This window comes from Condylostylus longicornis, unplaced genomic scaffold, assembly GCF_029603195.1.
Source record: "Condylostylus longicornis isolate FDR11 unplaced genomic scaffold, ASM2960319v2 ptg000044l, whole genome shotgun sequence".
NCBI lineage: Eukaryota > Metazoa > Arthropoda > Insecta > Diptera > Dolichopodidae > Condylostylus > Condylostylus longicornis.
Window position 1 is genome coordinate 7038581 of NW_026578013.1, and position 15804 is coordinate 7054384.

The following is a 15804-nucleotide window of genomic DNA, read 5'->3' on the forward strand; positions in this document are numbered from 1 at the left end:
TGGTAAAAAAAAAGAAAAACGTGTTCGAAATTCTTAACAATTACAAGAACAAAAAAAAAAAAACAGAATAACAAATAAATTTTAATGTTGTTTATGCTTTTGGTACATTCAAAATAAGTGGAAAAGAAAGAAGATCACGCCATTGTTACATGACTTCATCTTTTTTTTAGCTTTCATTTACATGAATTTTTGAATTGTAATACATATGTATGTACATAGTCTTTTACATAAGACTTAAATAACAAAGATAAGAGATAAATATTGTTATATGTATAAGATGCGTTTATAGAAATTGAATAAAAAAATTTTTTCAATGAATTTTGTAAACAACTAATGAAAATATTTAAAATTTCTTTAATATACTAACTATACCTTCATTAAAACAGATTAAAACGGAGCCATTAAAATTTGATGAAATATAACCAACTTATATTGAGACGCAGATATCAAAGTCTAATGAGAAATATTGTCCGCGGACGTTGTCTTTATAAACATTAAAGGTTGTACAGGATTAGAGACATCACAATCTTTTTCACTACGCAGCTTTATAATTTATTTTAAAATTTACTTTAATTTTAAATTAATTTCAATTAATGTACATAATTTTGAATAAATTTTTATTATTTTGTATAATTATATGCATAAATATACTTACAACTTTTTATGTAAAATTCATAAACCAAAATATTATTGTATATAAGAACCCATAAAGAAAATTATAATTTCTTTTCAATATTTTGTAAAATCATAAAGGGGGATCGAGAATCTGTTCTTGAAGAGTCAAAATTTTGTGTAAAAACATTTTGATTCTTACCTGAAAATAAAAAGAGAAAAAAGAGCAAACATTAGTTTAATTTATTCAAAATTTGATAAATAAAATATTAAAATTTATAAAAAATGAAAAAGAGAATTTGTAATTTTTCTAAAAATCAGATTTTTTGTAATCGACATTAAAGCTTACAACAGATAAATCAATAGTGTACAGCTATATTGTATAAAAAGTACATGTTTTGTAAAATTAAAATTCAATAAAAATTTAAGAAAATTAACAAGAAATTCGGCATAGTTTGAAATAAGAATTCGAGAACTATTGCTTGCTACCATTCCGTCAAGCAAAGAGTTTGATCAATGGGGGTTTTCGTTTATTCAATTCTAGAATAATTCTAGCTTGTAGTGGGTTACACGTTACATACACTAAAAATATAGATCATTTGGAAAGTGCTAGCTGCAATAAAGTGCACTCGGAAATTCAATCTGCAATAAAGAAATGTAGCGGAGACCTCTAGTATAAATTTTGTCACTACCTCATGAAATTTTTTTTCTTTTTTAATTTAAAATTCAAAGAAAATTTTATATTTCAAGGATGTTAAAATAAGTTTTCTTTAAGCCTTTAAATCTTTTTAAAATTTTTTGATTTTGCTGCGAATTGGAAGGCGAAAAGTATTGGGATACAATTTCATAAACAATGTCATTTCTGTTATTTTCGAACGACTGATTATTTAGAAGTTTCAGAATTTGTAGACTATGCCTAAACAAAAAAAACCTTAGCTAAAGTTTTTGCATACTGTTTAACGCTGCGACTTAGAAATTTTAGTTCTAATGTAGAATTTTCAGCGCAGTGTGCATAAACGAAAACCCTAAATACCTGCATTACAAGAGACCAAAAATATTTTATCTTGAAATCAAAGTTTTTTTTTATTTTGGAACTTTCAGAGATTTTACAGCAATTTTTGAATTATTTTTTCAAGCAAAAATTTCATGAATTTCGATTTTAAATTCTTCTTATATTTAAGACTCAGAGTCATGGTTACAAAATTCTTAAAACCCTACTACACGATTACCTAATATAATCACTACTAGTTCTCAAATATTTTTAGCAAAATTTTCGGTACGATCATCAGTCTTCATCATTTAGTAAGAAAATAAGTTTTTATTGAGAAAATTAAGGTCTGTAATTGTGACCTTCTCTATATAAAAAATTTTAAAACCATAGTTGAAAATGATTTCAAATTTAACAAAAAACACGCACAGAAAAAAAAAGACAGACAATGCTATTCTTAATTTTTATTTTCAATTAAAAAAATATTAATAAAAATGGCTAACTGCCAAAGATGAAACGGAAAGATGGACACAAGAAAATACTTTAAGTACACAAATTATTATTGATATTTTGGTAAAAAAAAAATCTATTATAAATTGCGAAAATATGCGTGTATACAAAATATTTTTTCCATCGGTTTCTATAATATGGACGACGAACATGTTATACCATGATTGTTTTTCGTATCCTAGATTTTGTTTTTTAAATTTACTTAATAAAATTAAAAAAAAAAAATTTGAACATTTATTTTTATTTTTCTTTTCCATATTAAAAATTCTAAAATAATTTACATAAAAAGCCCATTATTGTATATAGGCAAAACCTATGTTATAAGAATAATAATTATTTTCTAAAAATTATTATATAAGTATAAGTATGTATATTAGTTCCGAAGAGTTGCCAAATTAGAACAAATGTTTTAAAAACAGATTTTTGAATAATTTGACTTTTCGAGAACAAATTTTGATATACCTCTAACAACATGCATCCACTGTTTTTAACTACCGCCCTGATGGAAAAGTTGATTAGAATTCTCGTATTTTATATACGAGTATGAAGCATAAATATTTTTACCATATTTGAAATCATATTTAATTATTAAGTATTTGAGAATAAAAATTTCTAGGTTGAACCTTTTTATAATTGAAACTGTTTACAGAACATTCTCTGATCTATTAGGCAATTTCTTCATACTTCTGTAGCTCAGTTGAATAAGTGTCCGCCTAGAAAGCTATATATCACTTATTCGAGTTCAGTTCAAGGAGAAAAATTTTTTAATAAAATTTTGTGCCTTGACTCGTTCTTTTGATTACGTTATCCATCTGTTCTGCACTTGTATGAAAAAATTTCCTTTACTTATTCTTATAAGAACTAATAATTAATATAACGAATAACACGTTATATTAGTAATTATAGTAATAACACTAGTCATGTTTTATTCTGCTTCATTTAAAAATCTTTGTCTATTCTAATATGTTCGAAAAATATACTTTTTGCAAACTTTTTAAATGAATTACTCGAAATTATGTTATATGATATACAGAACGGGTCTAGGACGATTAAGTATACCCTTGAGGGGCACGTTAACCAACCTATATGATACACATATAGTGACGAGTTACTGTTATGAACTTGGAATTACAAATTATAAATTTAATTCTTGTGCGAGAAATACTAAATACTTTTACTATAATGCACTCACAAACTACAAAAAAATTAGCTAAAAAACTCACTACATTTTTGTCTTCTGACACAAAATTAGTAAATCTGATACACTTAATTATAATTCTTATTAAGATTTAAAAAATTTTTATTATATAATATGAATTTATTATTAGAAAAATTTATAGCCAATAAAATAAGGAATTAGAGCTAAATATAGGTATGGCATGATAGATAATAAAAACTGAATTTTTTTAATACCATGCCAAAATTTTCATTTTATAAGCGTAGATCCTCTCTACACCAACCATAAATTCAATTCGTATTTCACCAACAAAAAAAAAAAATTTAAAATAAAAGGCTAAATTTGACAACGTTTCATTTTCTAAAAGGTTTAATTGTGCGTTTTTTTTTTTTTGACATTTTTCCTTTCTCCTCTTGAATACACAAAGCTTTCTGGATTTTTTTTTTTTTTTCAAAAATTATAAAATTTATTTAACATATTTAAATTTAGTGATTCGCCCATTTATGTGCTAATAAAGAGTTTTTAAGCACATACTTGCGTACGTATATGTGATTTTGTTTTTTTTTTCTAAATATATGGAATAAATTAAATTATAGTTAAAGTATAACGTGAACATTAAACAGAGAATTTAAATAATATTTGGGAAGAAAGCGCAAACTGAAGAGAGGAGGAATGAAAGAAAAAAAAAATTGTCAAAAGAAACGTAAGGAAAATAAGAAAATAAATAATAAAATAAAAATGAAAAAAAGCAAAAAAAAACAAATTTATACACAAGTATTCACTCTTTTTTTTTCTTTTTTTGTTATTATTGTACCAGTTTACGCACACGGGAATAAAAATGGGCGATCGATGATTTGTCCCAGGTTTTCTAACCTTGAACTTCACTAATTATATACGAAAGTTTAATTTATTTTATTCTTATTATTTTTTTTTTTCATTTTTTCATTGTGTTGCTACTTTTTTCGGCATTTTGTATAATTTCTAATATCTACAAAAATGTATGTACATAGAAAAAATAGCAAACAAAAAAAAAAATTAAAGAAAAAAAAACAAACAACAAAAGAGTACAAAAAAAAATTTAAATTCTATGATGGTTTTTTAAAATAGTAGTAGTGTTGATGATGATGATCATGATTCTTTTGATATGTTGATAATCCTCACAATTTTATACTAATAATAGTGTGCAATAGCTAGACCTGCCATTCAGCTTCTAGTACCTAAACAAAATCAAGTTAAAAAATCTTAAAAATTCATCCTTCATAGCAAATGTTTTTACTAATGGAATTCAATTGATCGTGGATATCTACCTAGTCCCCATCTATCTACCCATTTATAGTCTGTGCTTTATCTCTTTCTTTATACATTATATGCTATGTGATATGGGGCATGTTCATGGGGGGAGGGGATGGGCCAATAGACCCTTATATGTGGTCGCGATGCACTGTTACTCCGGTTATATAAATCTACAAATCTACATAATGTTTTTTGAACAATTAGGAATTTTAGCTATTATTTGTAATTAATATGGGTATTCTATTGTCCATGCCCGGTTCGAATTATAATTTAGAATCCCTGTCAGAAACGAAGATGAACTTGGTTAAAACTGAACATGATGTAGTTCATTCTTTATAATGAAAATTAAAACAAATTGCAAACATTCTACTTTCATAATAAAATTTTAAGAGAAGCTCGATCTGAAAACACACATGTATTTCGATCAAAAATCTAAAAATATTGCTATGGTAACAAGTTATTCTATTAGAAAAAGTTTTCTACAATTTTATTTTTTTTTCAGTCTGTTTTACTGACTGCCGCTCTTCTTTAACAAAAAAGCAACACTCCTATACATTACGATCTCTATATTAAATACATATAGAAATTTTAGAAGAAAAAAATACTTAGAATTTTTATTGTTTTCTTGTTTTATTTTAGAATAATTTTGGTATCTTAGTATTTTTTGTCTCTATATTCTTTATCTTTCAGCTTTATTTGTTTGACCTCATTTAAGAGAACATTTTTTTTGTATCTTTATTTAGTTTGTTTTCTAAATAAAAAAATTCTTTTACTTTTTTTTGGATTTTATTGTTATACCATTTCCTTTTAGGTACTCAGGAATCGAATGATTATAGCTGAAAGATTTATTAATTTTAAAAAATAATTTTTAAATTTAAAACTTCTTTTTGCTTCTGAAAATTTCAATTCCCAGTATATTTACTTAGTTAAAATTTAACTAAGAAAAATTCATAGGTTTCATAAACTAATTATCTACATAGGTTCTTCTCGAACTAATCATCTACCATTTGAGTTGATTTGAACTGTAAAAGCTCCTCTTCATTAATTCTCCTCTGTATTTTTAATATTTAACTCTAATTTTTCAATAATTTATTAATTAGTGAAAGGATCAACCAAAACTAAAATATGATAGAGCAGCATTTTGTTAAAAAGTTTATACATAGTAACAATTTCCAAAATATTGTGAAACACAATCTACCTAGAAATATGCTAAAAACAAATGTTTCAAAAAAAACTGTTATAATTGTATACAAATTTAATAATTATTATCTATATTCCTTTAAACATTCTAGTTATTTAACCCATGTACATGTGCAACATTTTCTAAAAGCATGAAATTGTCGCAAAATACTCACAATGTTTACAAACTAAAATTTTTTTAAATAATAAAATTTTTTTACTGAGAGATTTTATATAACAGAATATAGGTACGCATTATTTCTTATCAGTTCTAAAGTATTTGCATTTACATGTAAGAGTACTCGTAACATTTACTTCTTGTTTTCTAATAACTATTTCTCTTAATAACAAGAGTATTTTGTAATTTTCGTTATATTTTTAATGGTTAATACTAAATAGAATTAAATAGAGAAAAATTACCGTTTCAAAATTATACACTTTAGGTATCTACACAAACATACACATAGTTTCATTATATGATTTTACGATCGTGAGTCTATTTTGTGCATGCTATGAAAACTAAAATCTCAAATTCTAAAATATACTAACTAAATAAAGCGCTAATTAATAAATGCGGTAAATTTTAAAACTAAATAACGAATAGAAATGTTTACATTTTTCATATTATTGTAGTTTGTGTCTTTGCTAAATCTTAAATTATGTTAAAATACATAGTTTCTCTTTGAATAAAATAAAATTTTTTTTTGCGAAAAATATACGAAAAAGCTTTATAGAAAAATTAAATTTATTTTATTCGCTAATAACGGTAAAACGGTTATTTTTAATACAGCTTATTGTAAGATAAATGAAAAAAGAAATAAAAATAAATATTTCAAATGTGAATTTGCTTTTGCTGAACATAATTAGAAACACTGCTCATTGCTAATTCAAATTATATAAACATGATAACTAAAATTATATTAATTTTACTTTAGTATTTAAAAATGTCTATAATTGAGCCAAATATATTTCATTTGAATTGAGAAAAGCAGTAGAGTTCAGTAGGTAATTCGAATTCGATTTTTGCCGCAATTTTATTTCTAAAATAACAAGATTTTCGGTACTGTCCGTAAAATCCCTTAAATGGGCAGGAATCCCTTAAATTGGCATACAAGTATATAACAGACCCTCATGCTTAGTTATTGCTGTAAGTTGGTTATTTATTCCACAAAGCAAACTAACTTATAAAATTTATATTGCATTTATAATCGTATTCTACAACAAAAACATAATAAATCAGAATTAAATAACAAATATTATGAACATACGTATATATAACGTGTGTACTATCAGATTTTATACGTAGCTTACATTTATATATGTGCATTATAAACAAACATAACACATCTTATCATTTTTGCGTTTTATAATTTAATTCGAAATCATTGTTATAAATCTCAAAAATTTTACATAAATAATATACAGATAATACTTGTACAAATAGATTTATATATATATATATATATATATATATATATATATATATATTTATATATTGCATATTATATAAGCAAGCAAGTAACTATATTAATAATAATATTGTTTCAAACTTATTATTTGAAGATCATAATTAAAATACAGGGCGATTAATAAATATTACACTGTCACGCCTTATTGTAATCAAGTCATAAAAATATTGGTAATTTCTCGTTACTCTTCGGGAAAAAAAATTAAAATTCCAGGGAGTTAAATAATTGAATGTTTGCCGTAAAAAGTGTTGTAGATAAAGTATGCAAAATTATGTATATGCAAGACGAATCAGGAGAAAGCGAAATCCGAGAGCACCATTTATCTTTCTCTTACCATTCATCACGGTTTTTCGCTGTTTCTTTGAGGACACATGATTTGAATTTCGATTTTTTATATCGCAATTGGCGAACAAGTTTTGTGAATGGTATTTTTTTTCTTAATTTTTCAGAATGACCAGGAATCTGTCTCATACCATAAAGGCTTATTCCGACAAATTTATGTTTCTGAATCAAGCAGCAATTTAATGATCTTAAATAATATTAAAAACATTAAAATAGAATAACCAAAACTATTGACGCTTTCCAATTCCATATTAAAATTTTAGAAAAATTTATCAAGCTCCAAATATTGACAAACAAATTTTTCAACTCACCAATAATACTTAGGTTATACTTAGATAAGAAAAACAAACGACCCCCTGTGTAATAAATTATTTTAACATAAAAACAAAAAAAAAAAACAAAATCAAATCGTGATTAATTTGCAATTACCATCCTTATGTAAATTTATCATAACGTTATTCTGTTGATAGGTCAATGCCTAACCATTTAAATAAAATAAAATACTTATACTTAATATAAATCTGTGAATGTATGTATGCATTAAATAGCAATCAGACAAAAGCACAAAAAAAAAATTGAAAAAAAGAAAAACAGAACAGTTGCATATTAATGCATTCACTGTATAACACAAAACATGTGCGACATCTATAACAATAAAATCATATAAATTGCCTAGAAAACTAATAAAAAAAAAGAAAAAACAAAATCGTCAACAATATTGTAAAACTTTAAAAACAAAAACACTTTTTTCACTTAATTTTTATAATATTGTGTACATGTGCTTGTGAAGAAGAAAAAAAACTCTAGCCTGTATTCATAGTATTATACAAGTACACGTCATATACTGCAATTTTAATGCATTTGTGCATTTTCATCAACCTACATACAAAAAACAGAACCTCATTTTACATGGAACAGTAAGTGTGGTAGTTATACTTAAAATATACATACACATACTCATAAGTATATTAACATTCTAATGTAAATATGTGTACATGTAGGTGCACATACTGCTCAAAATAATATTTTGAGACAAGAGAATGTATGTATATTGTATATATGCATTTATATATTAAAATATATTTATACAACCTTAATAGAAGTGGAAAATTATAAAAGTATGTAAATGAAAATTTGCTATTTTCTTCTTATTGTTATTATATGTATATAGTTTTTTTTTCTGGGGTAAATGTACCAGGGCAATGTACGACCTTCAACGTGATTTGTATGATTATATTCAATTTATTTAATTTTACTTGTGCATCTACAAATAATATAATTTTTAATATAACACAATATATATATATATGTATATATAGAGTCTTGACTGCATTTTATATTATTTCATTAAATTTTTTTTATTGTTTTGCAAGTAGCAAGTAGTACACAGATAGTATATATAGTATATATAGTAGATAATAACGAATTTAATATTGCATTGCGCGTTTTTAATTTGTTTTTTTTTTTTTTTTATTAAATTTTAATAATATCTCGAATATATATGCAAGGGTTTCTATTAAAAATTTATATTTGACATATAGAAAAATATAGGCACTTAATGAATAATTTTTTTTTGTTCAAAAATTAAGTTTATGTATTATGGAATTAATATTTTTAGGCATGCGCCACTAATAAAATAAATAGGAAAGCATAATTATTACGTGTGTTGTCTTGTTATTGTTACATATACCCGTTATGTACCTTTGTATATATGCAATTGTACTACTTGATTATAATTATGTGTATACTCAAAAATCTGAGCCTTAAATAATGGTCATAGCTATATCTGCGAGCATAAATATAATTTTCGTTCCATTAAAACACTAAACGATGTCAACAATATCAAAATAATATGTTTGCATACAAGAATAATATGAAAATGCACTGCTTAAAGAAACGAAATGAGTCATCATGTATTCTATGCAAACCTTTAGATGTAAAATTAATAATTAAGGTTAAAGATTAATAAAATTACAGAATGGTCCATGGGTTTCTATGGCCTAGAATCATGAAAGATCAGTTTTGTTTGATGAAGAATAAAATGAAAATTGTACAAAAAATATTTTTATAAAACATTTATATATATACATACATATTCATTTATATAATATGAATTTTTGAAGGAAAATCTAAATAATGAAATTTTTGAAGGTTATTGAAATTATGTCAATGATAAGAACTTTACAGCACATACATCTACATTTGTATATTTAAAATTTTTTGTTAATTTTCTTATAATTCACATAATTGTAAAATTCTGAAAGCCTGATCCGTATTTTGTTTTTAATATAACAGAAAAATTATTAAGCAAATTATTTTTGATATATTTAAATAAAGAATGTAAAAAAAAATATTTTATAAATCTAAATCGTATGAGGTTTGAAAGAATTTTAAAATAACAGATCGAATATCCTGTAACTTTTACTGAAATTCTTAAATTCTGCTAACAACAAAACCATATTTCTTTTGCTTGCTTGATTTGAATTAATTTCCTTTTTTCCAAATTTCATTGAAAACTTTCTTTTAAATTTATATAACACCAATCCTTATGTAGTGTCCTTAAAAATTTTTCAATTTATTCCAAGTATATGCTTTTTATAAATAGTGTAAATTTATATATGTATATGTGTACATGCAATAACCATAATATCCTGCAACTATATATAATATATACATACATTATACATATAAAGTAAATTATATAAGAACAAGAAAAATAAGTTAATAAAAAACTAAAATTAACTTAAAAAATTATTCATAATATTTTGTTGTTGCATATTTGTTGTACGTACATACTTACATACACACTTATATATATGTACACTTCTAATCAGTGAATATTCATTTTATGTTATTTATAAACTTTTGTACTTTTCTATAATTTTTTTTTGTTCTTGTTTTTTTGTTTTTTATATTACAATATTTCTAAAGTCAATGCACTTTCACAACATTGCAATTTTATGACCTCGAACTAAATTTATTCAATTTTATATAAAATAGCAATAATAAAATAGCAACAAGAGCAATAATAAAAACAATAATATAAAAAAAAATAACAATAACAATAAAACTGAATAATGAGAATGAAAAACCTTAAAAGTTTTTTTACATACAAACATACAAACGATTGTATGTACAATTATTATAGAATAATATGGTGACGTTAGCAATTGCAAAAAATTGCAATTTATGTTTGAATAGAAAATATAGAAATTTTTTTTTGTTTTCTTTATGAAAATTTAGAACTTAGAAAGTTAAGTAATGATGATTCCCATGTAATAGTTTCAGTTTTATATAACATGCATTAGGCTGGACCTATGCTTAAAGAAAATTTTCTATTTATGTTAATTTCTATAATTTTTCTATTTAAATTAATTCTGCGTTTGTATTTTTCCGCAACAATAAATGCTAGATTAATATTTAGCACGTTTTCAAAAAATTTTTGAAAAAAAATGCTTCTCGAAAAATTTTGAAAAGTCCGTCTGTCTGTTTATCACACTTCTACACCCTTTAAAATAATAACAGTTCATTTTGCTAGAAGAAAATTTTTTTCCACGTCAATCCATCCTCAAGTTACGCCTCACGAAATTTATGAATAATTATTTTTCTTTACTCACTCGCCTAAGCGTCTAATTCAACCATTATATTAGTGCTTCTTCGATTTTTTTTTTTTCCTCATCCTAAAAGTATGCAATAGTTTTGTATATGTACAATTTGATAAAATGAATGAAACTAAAAGACACTCTTTTACAGTAAGATTTCATTTTGGGAGTCAAAATTTTTGAAAAATTCAAAATGGGGTTTAAGGCGTGCTTTAAAAGTTATTAATAAATTCATTTTACATATTGTTATACCATAATTAGATTAAAAATTAAAAAGATTATTTAAATATCATAAAGCGGTGGATATCACCGCTCAATATTGAGGAACTTATATATAAACAACAACACTTTCTGTTACCAATGGCACAACGTTCAAATATTTGATTATTTTAAGAAATTTCTTTTACTAAAATTGTAAAAGAAATTTAATCAGAATTAAAAAAAAAAACACAAAATTTTGTATAAATTTTTTTTGCAATACATCTCTAGTTATGCCTAATAAAAGTGCTGCATATAGATTTATACGCTGCTGGTGTAAAACTTCATAAATATTAATTTCAAAAGCCATTGATTAATTTTCTAAAAAATATATACGAGATACTTGATTACTAAATAAGCAATAAGAGCAAATTTCCCTGATAAACCCTGATCATATAAGAGATAATGGAATTGGAAACTAAAAAATTATATAAATATATTTTCGTATATTATATACATACATACATATTAACATTAACATTTGATTGGAATACATTCAGCAGCTATTCGAAAAGCAAAGTAAAAATTATATTTATTTTTTAATTTTTATTTGTTATAACAAAACTTATAGGTCACGAATTGATATGTTTATTTTATAATTTAAACATTTGTTGGCATTTCATATACATATATGTGTATGCAAAATTTTAACATAAATATTTGAAATATATTATATGTGTATTTTGTTTTAGAAAGAATTGATGTGTTTTAACACAAATAACAATTAAAAATTGCATATGATATTGAAAAATAATTAATTTTAATAAAAAAATTAAAATTATACTAGGGGTTTTTGGACTTCATTGAAAAAATTTTTTTTTTTGTTGCTTTATGTTATGACAACAATAATTTATTAAAAATTTTTTATTTAAATTTTAGAAAATCGAAATTCTTAAATTTTATAAATGGGGCAGTTTACAATTTTAACGTAAATATTTTCAGAAATTATTAAAATTATATCTTATATTAAAATTTTAATTTTGAAATATATTTCAAATTATTTAACAAGCTCCTAGAATTAATCGAATTCTCATATTTATTTTTACTTTAAATTAAAATTTTTCATGCAGCATATAATTCTATACAATAAGCGGAGGTATTGTTATCGTATTAGATTTCACAATTTGACTGTGCGATGCAAATACACATATTCCATATTTGAGAATTAAAGCATTACAACACTATTTTTTAACAGTTATTATTTTGAGCAAGATGAATATTGGTCTCTCCATCTGTTGTTTATTTTCATATTTCAAGTTTAGCTAAATCAATTTTGAAGAGTATTTGTATATAACCTCATTAAGTAAATTTTCCTTTGAATAAAATAATGAACAAAATTTTTCTTGAAATTTTATATTTTAATGTCAGAACTGAAATTTTTATATAGGAACCGATTTTACATTTAAGATGTTATGTTCGTGAGGTTAATACTACAACTATAGATAACTCGAAAATTTTATATTTTTAGATAATTAGCCCAGGCTTCATAAAATCGAATATTGTCAGCTATCAATATCTAAGCCTAAAAGTATTCTTAAATATCTGAAACTGATAATACCAGAAGTAGATATTAACATGATAAATTGTTTGTTATTGCTAAATCTTTAAAAGTCAATATCTCTGAACCAATAATTGCGAATTATCTAATTGTAGCATTAAGCTCATACGATATATAACGAAAAAATATCTTAAAATTCTTATGGCTACGAATATAATAAAATTTTAATATGTTCCAATCTTCTTAAAAGTTACCAATTTCCTTAACTAGTAAGTTAAGAGACAGACAGAGAAAAACGGAGTAATGAAACTAGTACGAAAAAATAATGTCACATAATTAAGCAGCATTAATTACTTGTAGTAATTAAGTAATGAAGAAAATTTATTTTTAATAAAATCTTCATAATTTTATTATTTTTTAATAGTTAAATGAGTTATAAACGTTGTCTTATGCCATTTATTTGGTATTCAAGCACATTTTATTGATTTCATTATTTCAACTCGCCCATACAAAACTTCATATTAATAACAATTATACCTTATTATAATTACATCGTAGGTGCATTTATTATTATGACAATTCATATATTTTTAATAAAAAATTTTAAAATTTTTATAATTGTACAATATAAAATAATTTTTTTTGTTTTTTACTTAAATTAAACTTGTAAATTAATTGACATAATTATTAATATTTATTTATTATAATAAAAAATAATTCCTTTTATTTTGTATGTACATATGTATATGCATGCATACAGACCTACAAATATAATTAACAAAATCATCAAAATAACAGCAATATATATATATATATATATATGTAATTATTAATATATGTATGTAATAATAATAAAAATGAAACTACTACATCATTTTATTTTTAAGGTTAACTATAAGAGGAAAATTTAATCGAACAATGCACTTTCAATAACATAAAATTCAAAGTGCATTACCTCGTATAAAATGCCATTTTTATTTGCTTAGTTTTATCATAATTGTCAGAAATTGCTTAAAAAATATATATATATGTTTTAATATTACTATTGAAATTATATGTATATACATATACGTACATAAATATATAGATACAATAATATTGCTATTACACGATCAATTTATTTATTAATTTGCTCTTTTTTTTACTGTAAGTTAAAGTTATAGGCCAACATAAAATTTTATGCTATATATTGTACGTATGTATATTATATTAACTTATTAAACATAGCAAAATAAAAAGTATAACAAAATAATAAAAAAACATTCCAATTGAAGACACTTAATTTTTATTTGTTCAGTTCAGGCTGCTATATTTTGCTCTTTATTGCATACATTTGTAGCATTCTATATTTGTGTTTACTAATTACTTGTATGACAATTTTGTTTTCTTTAGTATTAACTCTCATTTTCGATTTTTTGTTTGATGTTATGCTTGTATTCATAATATTGCTTTAGCTTCTATGATATTACTATGTAGTATTTACTGTAATTATGTACATTTCAAATGTATAAAAAAATTTGAATTGCTCTAAATATAATTTTAACCTACCTTACTCATTATCATTATACTTTTAAAAGTTTTCTCATAATATAAAAATTATTTATTTTTGTCAGTTTAATATTCTTATCTGAGATCTCTCTCTCTATCTCTCTCTCTATTTGCCTACATAATTGTTGCATCTCATATTTTAATAAAATTTTCAACACCATTTCAATTTTACTCTTGCAAATATTATTGTTCATATAAATTTACAATTATTTAAAGTATTAATACTGTTATACTAGCATAGAATATTATTATATATCAATATTGTATACTTAATATCTAGTCTGCAATAATTATAATATCAAAAAGCAAAATAGAAACAAAAAAAAGTACAGTAAAAGTAGTTTTCTTATTAAAAGTAAAATTTTTCAGGTTAGTTCTTTACAATTAGCTTGCAATTAGTTCTATGTTTGAACATAAATATGCATAACTATGTTGAGATTGTAAAAGCTTGTAACCCCCTTCTTCATTTTATATCAGTTTAGAAGCTTAAGGATCTTTCATACAAAAAATATATTTGTATATTTTCATACCTTAAAAACAAGTGTTATACATAAATGTATGTGTTCAGTATAATGTTGTCACTTTTATTCACTGTTTCCTCTTTACCTATATACGAGTAGCATGTAATGTAATTTTTTTTTGTTGGAATCATGTTATGCGCTGTCTTATGTTATAAATGTGTATTAGTTTAACCATGAAATTTGTTTTTCTTTTCTTCTTTTTTTAATGGGGAGCTTTGATTATAAAAGAGCGCAATTTGTTTCTATTTTCTTCTTTAGTGTTGTTTCTGTGTCACAAATTTTTTCTTTATTCTTATTTCACTTGTATAGGTATTATACATATTTACATTTTATTTGAAATGACAGAAACAGAAGCAATATAATTTAATATTGTGTAGCATTATATAGAAACGATGAAAAGAAGAAAAAAAAGATGTATAAAAGTATAACTTGTGAATTGAAAATCTAAAAGTGTGAATGCAATTTTCGCTAAGTACTAAAACTAGTCATATAATAGCAAATATAGGAGTGTATTAGTACCCATAGTATACAATATAAGAGTTATTGCGATAGTATAATATAAGAATAATGTTGATTTCATGACATATAAAAAAAGTATGTATATTAAAAAATGGAAAAACAATTTTTCATTTTTCTTGTTAACATGAAAATTTTTTGTTTTTACCTTCATGCAAGTTATGATCTCCTATTACTTTTTATATGTATGTATAGAGTTTTGTTATATTATATTTTTCATTTTCTTTTTTTCTGGTATATTTTAAATATTACAATTTATTGAGTAGATAAATACTTAAAATACACATGTGT

At 23.4% G+C, this 15804-nt stretch overlaps 1 protein-coding gene across 1 annotated transcript in view; it reads right to left on the bottom strand.

Moving 5' to 3' along the window:
* Positions 1-294: 294 nt before the first annotated feature.
* The window catches only part of LOC129610471 (uncharacterized protein DDB_G0283357-like), an 87798-nt gene continuing 72288 nt past the window's right edge, over positions 295-15804 (bottom strand). The window contains exon 2 of the mRNA XM_055523072.1: positions 295-814. Within this exon, the coding sequence (XP_055379047.1) occupies positions 717-814 (98 nt within the window). The 3' untranslated portion in view covers positions 295-716. The remainder of the gene's footprint in view (positions 815-15804) is intronic.